We start from the raw sequence: 10350 nt of genomic DNA, 5'->3' as shown, positions 1-10350 counted from the left end.
GGCGCTTTGAGCGTTCGTTTTCTCGACGTTTTCATTTTTCCCTCATAACCGTAATTTTGCAAAATAAATATACTTTTTGAAAGATCGGCGTATACTGTTATTTTTTTATGATAGTGGTGTATCTTGTGCGTACAATCCTAAAATTTTAGCCCTTAATATTGAAAAATGGCGGAGTAATGAATTTTTTTCTGAAAAGTCATTTTTGCCGAATTTTCACATATATGACCAGTTTTTAGAGCGCCATCTATAAATTTACTAATATAAATCATTAGAAATGTTGAAGAACTGTTCAACAAACATGGAACAATCGATTAGAAATCTTAAAATACCCATATATCTTGTACAACTAATTTTTTTAGCTATGTACCCCGGTGTGGCCGCGATGTGGTCGGGCCGAGGTGTGGCCGCTAAAGGTTAAGAATAATTTTAAGATATAAACTAATCATAGAACCATATTAGCATAAGAATAAACTTATGAATACCGGTTTTTAGATTTAGCGATAATAGGTTTATTCGCATAATATGCTCCAATTGCCCTTATAGTTCTTAGAGACCCTATAATTACAGCAGGCCTATCCAATTTGAGATCCGGAGCCAAAACGCAAAGCCATCGATGTGAAAAAATTCAATGTGAATAAGATTTTAGGAACTGTAAACTGTTGATAAGCGTCATTTAAATGTGTATCAACATTTTGCAGTTCTTAAAATCTTACTCACATTGAATTTTTTTACATCAATGGCTTTGCATTTTGGCTTTGGAACTCAAATTGGACAGGTCTGAATTAGAGTCTGATCACGACGTGGCCTCATGATTGGTCCGACATTTTTCTTCAATTCGCCGCAGTTATTTGAAATGTATTTCATTATCTAGCCTTTTTTGACGATGAATTGCTGCAGAAAAGTGCTGTTGCATCTAACCATTTTTACTTAGAAAGAAGTACTTATACTTAGATATTATGTAAAATAATAAAAACATTATAAGATTTAAAAACGACCGATTAATTATATGAATACATCAAATACGATAAAGAAAGTCATGATCGGTCAAAGTTAAATGTTTCGAATGATATATTATATATTCTTTTTATTAAGGGGATACTGGAGAGGCCCAATTATCGACATTGCAATTTGATAAAAATCTCCGAATTGACTAAATGGAATAAAAAATCCTTTTACAGGATTAAAGTAAACGCAAAATCCTGATGTGGTGCAGTGGATGTTATACTAAATCGAAAAAAAGTAAAAACTTTTTTTTTATTTTAGTATGAAATCCAGTGCACCACGTCAGGATTTTGCGTTTACTTTAATCCTGTAAAAGGATTTTTTATTCCATTTAGTCAATTCGGAGATTTTGATCAAACTGCAATGTCGATAATTGGGTCTCTCCAGCATCCCCTTAAATCAATTTATTTCAGATATGACTGCGCGCCGATAATTTTCGGACTTTCAGCACAGTCGATCTGAAACGCTAATAATCTCCCCTAAATTAGATTAGAAAGAAAGAAAGAAAGAAAGATATTTAATGAAAAATATTACGAAAAATATTACAGTTGAACTTCCGTAAAGCTAACTTCCATGTTTGTTTTAACTTCCGTAAAAATAATGTCTTAACCTCCCATATAGTAATCCAGCACATATGTTAGCGCATTTGTTTACTTTTACGGAGGTCGATCAGTCCCGACAAGTTACTTTCATAGAGGTTCGACTGTACCTAAATTGATTTAATAAAAAAAATATAATAATGTATTATTCAAAACATCTATGTAACTTTGACCGATCATGGCTTTCTTTATCGTATTTGATGTATTCATATAAACGGTCATTCTTAAATCTTATAATGTTTATACACACGCGGCCATATAACGCGTTCTCTCTATACGTATCAATTATTGCGAGGAATATTTCCGAAGCCTCAGTGATCGAGTTGGCTCTTTCCGGAAAGTCGAGAATAAAGGCCGCAGCACACACTTTTGCATAACGCATAGTGCATAAGCGAATCAACTAATCAGAATCTTTCTTTTCCTCCCATTCCATGGAAAAGAAGAATTTTGATTGGTTGATTCCTTTATGCAATATGCATTATGCGTTATGCAAGAGTGTGTGCTACCGCCATAAGGCACTATAATATGAGTATACACATCCGCCATTTTTAATCCTTTTCTCACTTTCTTGCTCCTTTCCTCAATCCCTTGCTCTCTCTCCATTCCGCCGCTAAACTAAGAAGATTGAAGAGAGAACAAAGAGTGAGAAAGGACTAAAAATGGCGGATGTGAATACCTATATTATAGGGCTCTATCGAGAAGTCCTAGGTTCAAACCCTGCCTGAGGTAATATTTTTAGCAATAAATTTTTTTTTCTTTCTTTCTAATCTAATTTAGGGGGGGATTATTAACGTTTCAGACTGACTGTTGAAAGTCCGAAAGTTATCGGCGCGCAGTCATATCTGAAATAAATTCATTTAATGAAAAGAATATATAATGTACGAGTATTGTTCGCGCGAAATATCTAACTTTGACCGATCATGGCTTTCTTTATTCTATTTGAAAAAAAAAGAAATACTACACAGAACTACGTATATATTGGGTGCATTCATTCATTGAGTTCTTTCATCTGATTGGCATATTCCATTAAATTCTAAAATATAGACCATGAAAGAGCTCACTGAGCGTTCACTGAGTGTTCTGAATGCACTCATTATATTCACCGCGTATTTACTTATGTTCACCAGGAATATGAGTACGAAATCTGTGGGGAACTATGAAGCTTATAGAGCTGCCATATTTACAGCACCACAGCATCACTGAGTGAGTAAGAATGAGATAGCACATATCTTTCTCTCTTCCATAATTTTGAAGAAAAATGCCGGACATTCTCGTAGCCGTGATATAAGTACAAGAGTAGGTATGCTTATGCGCATAGAAAAATCATCTAACGGTCAAGCGGTCAATCAGAATTGTCATCAAGCCTACGTCATCATTCTGCGGTGAATTCGAAGTTATTACATAATTTCTTTGCAATACACATTATAGAAAGTTCCTATTTTGTTATTATTATATGCATTATTACAAAAAAGATAGACATTTTATTGTGAATTTTCTGTAATATTATCAATAATACGAAGTACTTTACTGATTGTAGGATGTGGGATACAACGTATACGTTTAAGTATATATTAAAATTTTGGAAGGGGAAAATTGTATAAAAGTAATATTTTATTCAATATATAAATAAAAGAGTAAAAAAAGCCACACGCAGGATGTCGTTAGCGAAAGTCATATATTTAAAATTCAATCAAAAACTAATAATAAACATAAATGTTTCGGCCAAGATGTGGCCATCTTCAGTATGTAAATTCACCTCAGAATATCCTGAGATTTCAGTTACACGCATAGGTAAAGGAAATATCTCGGTGATATTAGACTTAAACGAATATAAGACCAAGATGCATGAAATTTTGTCTGACAATAATACATACACAATCTGTAATAAAAATCCTATAAATGTAATTACAACGGAAATTCGCATACTTTTAAAAAAATGGGAAAATAAAAAATACGTAGATCGGGCTATGTATAAAAAACTTTATATACTCGTATCTGACGAGGATTCATCGAGATCCTATGGGCTGCCAAAAGTTTACAAGGATGGCAATCCATTAAGACTAATTGTAATCTGCATAAATAGTCCTTTTTATCCTCTTGCAACTTTTTTAAAAGACATTGTAAGGAAAAGCAACAAAAAAAATTTTAGTTATATTAAAAATAGTTACGATTTGGTGGAAAAATTAAACTGATTAACACTAGAACCTAATTATAAAATAATTTCTTTTGATGTAATTTCTATGTATACTAATATCCCTTCAGATTTGGCTATAAAAAGCATAGAACGAAGATGGAGTTTTATTCGCAACAACACTGGAATATCGTGTAAACTAAAAACCTAATACGAATTCATAAAAGCGATTAAAATTATATTAAATTCAACCTTCTTTGTGTTTGACAAGAAAATATTCAAACAAAATTTCGGTATGTCCATGGGATCGCCGTTATCACCTATATTAGCGAACATGGTTCTACAGGACTTAGAAAATGATATTTTTATTACAATCTCCGATTTCATACCGTTTTATTACCGTTACGTGGATGATATTATACTCGCAGCGCCACAAGATAAAATTGAATCAATACTCTGTAAATTTAATGCTTATGACGAAAGGATTAAGTTTATTGTAGAATATGATGATAAAAATGGTATTAGCTTCCTAGATGTGAGATTAATGATAGAAGAGAAATAAATAATCTTCGATATTTTCAAAAAAACCTATCAACTCTGGAAGATATCTTAACTTCAATTCGAACCACTCCATCGAGGACAAGAAAGATGTAATCATTGGACAATTTGACCGAATAATTTTCCTATCTCATCTTAAAGGAGAAGGGTCAATAAGATGGGTTTTTGGGTCCATCACCGATCAGTCTCAAAGTGTGTCGTTTTATTTTTCTGTCCAAGGCTCATAACGTCCTGAAATGGTTTTTTTTTCCAAAAATGATTTGATCTGCAGGAATAACCATTTTTAAATTACCATTTTACATGGGTTTTTGTACTTTAGAGCAAATCAAGATGCGTTTCATATTCTAAATATTGCTCGCGCAAGATCAAACTTCCCTAAAAACTGCATATATATAGGGTGTCTGGAAATTACCGCCAAATGTTTCGTGCGTGGGTAGAACAGACTATACTGAGTCGAAACGTCCTGTACCATTTTGCGGTGTCAGCAATAGTTAACGAGATATTAATTACTAAAAATTGCAAAATAATGGTCTTGAATAATTTTTTACTCAAATACTATCAACTTTACAGAAAAACTGCAAGAAACAAAGATCATTTATTTTCTTCTCATAAAGTTCTGAGAAGTTTTTCAGAACTTTATGAGAAGAAAATAAATGATCTTTGTTTCTTGCAGTTTTTCTGTAAAGTTGATAGTATTTGAGTAAAAAATTATTCAAGACCATTATTTTGCAATTTTTAGTAATTAATATCTCGTTAACTATTGCTGACACCGCAAAATGGTACAGGACGTTTCAGAATTTTTTATTAACTTTTTAGTACTGCATTTTCTTATTTTTACCAACATAAGAAAATACGGTATTAAAAAATTCTGAAAAAATTCTCAGAACTTTTTGAGAAGAAAATTAATGATTTTTGTCTCTCGCATTTTTCTGTAAAGTTGATAGTATTTGAATAAAAAATTATTCAAGACCAATATTTTGCAATTTTTAGTAATTAATATCTCGTTAACTATTGCTGACACCGCAAAATGGTACAGGACTTTCCGATTCAATATAGTCTGTTCTACCCACGCACGAAACATTTGGCGGTAATTTCCAGACACTTTGTATATGCACTACGACATATGTCAGAGCCATCATTTTCCGTGAGGTACTTGACCTTCAAAAAGAGATTTATTTTTTACAATTTTTTTTATGTTTGTGAAAGAGAAGGAAAAAAGGTTTCGAACGTATTTGACTATAAACGTCATATAATATTTAAAAAATTTTAACAATTATTTGGAATAGGAATTTAAGGAAATTGTGAGCAAATTTCGAAATTCCAGATTTTCACATTTTTCCCTGACTTTTCCCGGTTTTCCATTACCACTTTCAATTTTCCTGACTTTTCTTGATTTTTCTGGTTTTCCAGGTCTGTGGCAACTCCCTAGTGTGCGGAGTTTCTTTCTCTCTCGTTTTCTAAAAATTACAAATTTTTGACAAAAACATATTTTGAAAGTCTGCTCCTTATTTATACTTTTGTAATATTTGTATATTTTTCTTATATATATTGTTTATGTTTATTGTATATTTAGAAATTATACGTAAATAAATACATTTAAACAATTTATTGTATAGGGTGTCCTGAATTAAAATGGTCAAACTGTAGGGAATTGATAAATTAAGAAAAAAATCCTTTAAGGCGTGTTTTGATTTCCACCTGAGTGCTCCTCGGATGTCATGTCATCCTTATTTAAACAACAAAAATAACATGACATCCAGGAAACATCCAGATGGGAATTCGAACATGCCCTTAGATATATGCTTGTTTTTACTTTATTTTGGAGAAAATCGCTAAAGGAAACAAAACGTAATTTTCGGAATGTTGTTTTCTTCATGTACAATTTCAGCACAGTGATGCGAATTCCGGGCCGCTTGCAGCACGGTTACTAACATGAAGAGAGCATAGACGGACACATAACGCATGCGTAAGTGTACACGTATATGAACTTATCGTATTGTATGTACCTTCTTATGCCCTCTTCATGCTAGTAACCGTGTTGCAAGCGGCCCGGAATTCGCATCACTGCTTCAGCGATAATGTTTCAGAGGCAGTGCAAGAGTGTGTGCCAATTTCCAGACAGAAGAGTGCCGGATCGGCGAGTCATTACGTTGACCAGATCAGTGTTTGATTGCAAAACGAACTATCGGTACAAGATGCAATGCGTGTATTGTTGCAAAAGGCCAATATTTTGAACAATATCTGCATTAAGCAAGTGACAACATGAATAAATAAGTGTGAATTAATAAGTAATAAATAAATACAAAAATAAAAATTACGTTTTATCTTTTTGTGCGATTTTCTTTAAAATGAAGCAAAAACAAACATATCTCTAAAGGACTTTTTTTCTTATTTTATCAATCCCCTATACGCTCTCGAAGTTTGGCCATTTAAATTCGAGACACGCTGTAGAATAAAAATATGTAAAATTTTCTTTTATAATAAAATTAATACATCAAACTTGCCTATATATATTTCTTTGTAATACAATAACATTATTGTATTTATAAAATATTATTTACCCTAGCTCACCACCCTAGAAGACAATATACCTTATGTGATTTTTCCCATTGCTGTTACTTTTTTATAATATAATTTTAAGATGGCTTGAGAGGTTAAAAAAAAACTTTAACTATCCATAGGCACGATAAGCCTGCAACAGTAACTTTTTGTAGATGAAGCTGTATCATCTTCTAAACCATTGGTGTAATCTTCGGCGCTTTCGAAACCAATGGATAAAAAAGCACAATTACTGATAAATAGTTTTATAGGTAATTTTATAAGTAGTTCTAAATATTAAAATTTTATTTATTAAAATCATGATATGTAGATTTTTAAAAAGCGTCGATTTTCGATACTTCAAATAATTATACTTCTTTGAGCGATTTATACCGTATTATTTTTTTTGTTACTTCAAAAGGTCAACTAAAAAAATTCCACGTTTAGATTAAAAAATTTGGGAATTTTTATATAAAGTAACCATTTTTTGCGAATTTTTTCAATAAAATTTTTTTCAATCATTGTAATTAATTGAAAATAAAATATTTTTTATTTGATTTATATTTATCTGTCTTTTTCTGACTTTGAGGTACAGATTTCACATGTTTCGAAAAAATATGCATTTAGTTCAAAGGTATAGCGTGACAAAGTTGTAGGGTTTCACAGAATTTGGTGTGGCCGAGAAGGTAATAAAAAATAACAATGGCGAGCTAAGGTTTAATCATTCCATCAGGAAAGTAGATCAATAGATAAATTATATAATTTAATTCGTAATCAATATAATATATTATAGAACCGTATATGTGATAACACAAACTATAGAAATCAAAGGCTTAAACGGTCAGCTGGATCTTAAATGCTTGTATGCCTTGCTGCAAATTCCCATGGGGAATTTTCCTATGGGTTTGCCTAACCGTAGGTATCCATGGTAAATTCGACAGGTCCCCATGAGAGGAGGCTTCTATCTTGCTGTAAATTCCCACTCATGGGTTTTTTTATGGGTTCCTATAGAGGACTATAAATGGTACCCATGGTAAATTCGACAGGTCCCCATGGGAGGAGGCTCCTATCTTGCTGTAAATTCCCATGAATTTTTTCATGGGTTTCTATAGAAGACTATAAGATTCTAGCTCTGTTCCAAAATTTGCTGCCAGTACTGAAAATCTATAGTTTACGTTATGTGCACTATAGATTTTCAGTGCTGACAGTAAATTTTGGAACACAGTCTCTGTAGAAGCTTGTACAGTGTAAACAATTGATGACAACAGAGAAAAATACCAGGACGTTCCTTCGTCTCGAACCCAGGTCTGGTTTTTCCTCCGAATTGGTAGATTTCCGTTTTGCCAATGAGCCACACAGCCCTAACGCTGATAGCTTCTCTGTTGTGTCTATTTCCTCTCAATTTTCTTACAATAGATACCTGTAGGATTTACGCAGCATGTATATATAGGATGACATAGGAAATTTAGTACGAAACGGAATTTCAAGAATGGATCTAGACACGGAGAAAACCCGCCAAACGTATAATCTTTATATAGAAAGCAATAAAGCCGTGAAAGCCATAAGAATATTAACCTAAAATATATATATAAACATCCTGTTAGATTCATGATGTGGAATTATATTCAGTTTGAACTATTTTTAATTATTTCTATAGAATATATATATATATTATCTATAGAATTATCTCTCGAGTTAGTATAGGTATCCATAGGAATGCGAAAGAGATGCCTATGAGAATTAAAGGCCTATAGGATACTGCATCTTGACGTATAGGAACATGTAGGTGCATATAGGACAGAAATGTGTATACATCATTATCCTATGCTAGCCTATAGGCACTTTCAATCTCCATGGGGTACCTCCCCGCTGTTTTACGTACGCCTACATGTTACTATACGTCAAACTGGTATCCTATACATCCTTTTAGTTCTCATGAAGGCATCTGTCCACATTCCTGTGGGTACCTATACTAACCTATTGCATTCCTATGGATGTCCTACGTATACCTATAGGTAACTACACAAGCTTCTATAGAATCTTATAGTCATCTATAGGAACCCATGAAAAAATCCATGGGAATTTGCAGCAGGGTGATTTTTGTGTGAATTTATATACTACGTATGTAGTCCCCAGAAACGCGCGCCGAAATAATTTTTCGTCTTGAAAACGCTAACTCTACTAAACTACCGCAGTATTATCACGAGTTAAATTGACTAGCAATTTAACAAATTTTTGATGCTTATTCGCATCATCGAAACGATCTTAATAATGTTATATAACATTGAAATCTGTAAATAATTAATTCTTGTTGCGAAAAATATTACCTCGGCCGGAAGTCGAACCCGGATCTCTTGCATTCCGTGTGCGGAATGGTAGGGGGGAGGGGGAGGGAGGGAAGTGAGGTGGACTCGCTTTGCGTAAAAAGTCGTATAGACGCATGATATTGAAGGAATTGCACTTTAACTCTAAATATCTCAAAAACTATAAGAAACCGCCATCTAGTTGCTGAGGAAAAGTTACCTAGGATTATAACTTTGACAACGTATGCTAAGGTCAAAGTCATCGGGGCTGAGTCCTCTGCAGTAAATAATTACCGATTTTTTTTAATACTTCCGACCATGTACGCTTTGAAAGAAAAAAACCATTTCTTTTTTCAAAGGGCTGTCCATTCCTTAAACATGAGATTCCGCACGTATAAAAAGATATGTCATTTAGATTTTTTGTATTTAACAACAATATTTCAAAGAGAATCAAATCGGTTCTGGACAGTTATGAAACGCCCCTTGAAAGTTACACTCTCTTGAAAATTGTCCATTTTTGGAGGGCAGAATAGAGTATCCCTTAATTTTTTGGCGTAGTATATTTTATTTATTTATTTAAATATGAATAATTCATCTAAATAATTACATATAATAAAAAATTAATAAAATTATGCATATTTTTTCTGAATTGTTGCATTTCATATGCAAATGGTTTAAATACAGTTACCTATGTATTTCTTCCCTACATCAATCGATTTATCCAACGACATGTATACATAGACCAAACATTTTGTCTGTAGTTTGAAGCCGGAAATTGAGTTTATGTGGCGTTTAGGACCTGTGTCTCTTTCTATTTTGATGAAAGCAGTACGATAGAGTAAAATAGCACGGGTCCTAAACGCCACATAAACTGTCAATTTCCGGTTTCATCGCCCACCATTAAAAATCATAGGAATGCTTGATCTATGTAGGGTACGATCGGGTATAATGAGTACTGCAGGTAATATGAGCATTCTTTCTATTTCTGTAATGGTTGGTACTAGTAGTGCCAACTGTTGTAAAAAGATGCATTTGTCTTCGCAACATTCCAATATGCTGCGAAGTTTGATCTAAATTTATGTACTTCGGATATTTATCATATTAAGGGGATCCTAAAGCAAAGCTCGAACTCCGACGAAATCGCTAGATGTCGCATCGCGCGCGGCACATCGATACGTCTTTTTATACTACCACAGCAATATCTCATGCAGCCTATGAT

At 33.1% G+C, this 10350-nt stretch overlaps 1 protein-coding gene across 1 annotated transcript in view; it reads left to right on the top strand.

The window, feature by feature from the left end:
- LOC108769800 (putative protein kinase C delta type homolog) overlaps window positions 1-6530 on the top strand; it is a 37204-nt gene extending 30674 nt beyond the window's left edge. The window contains exon 7 of the mRNA XM_018521001.1: window positions 6378-6530. Within this exon, the coding sequence (XP_018376503.1) occupies window positions 6378-6460 (83 nt within the window). The 3' untranslated portion in view covers window positions 6461-6530. The remainder of the gene's footprint in view (window positions 1-6377) is intronic.
- The last annotated feature ends 3820 nt before the right edge of the window (window positions 6531-10350 follow it).

This window comes from Trachymyrmex cornetzi, unplaced genomic scaffold (assembly GCF_001594075.2).
Source record: "Trachymyrmex cornetzi isolate Tcor2-1 unplaced genomic scaffold, Tcor1.1 scaffold95, whole genome shotgun sequence".
NCBI classification, from domain to species: domain Eukaryota; kingdom Metazoa; phylum Arthropoda; class Insecta; order Hymenoptera; family Formicidae; genus Trachymyrmex; species Trachymyrmex cornetzi.
The sequence above is the reverse complement of the archived record's forward strand: the minus strand, read 5'-3'. Positions and strand labels throughout refer to the sequence as shown.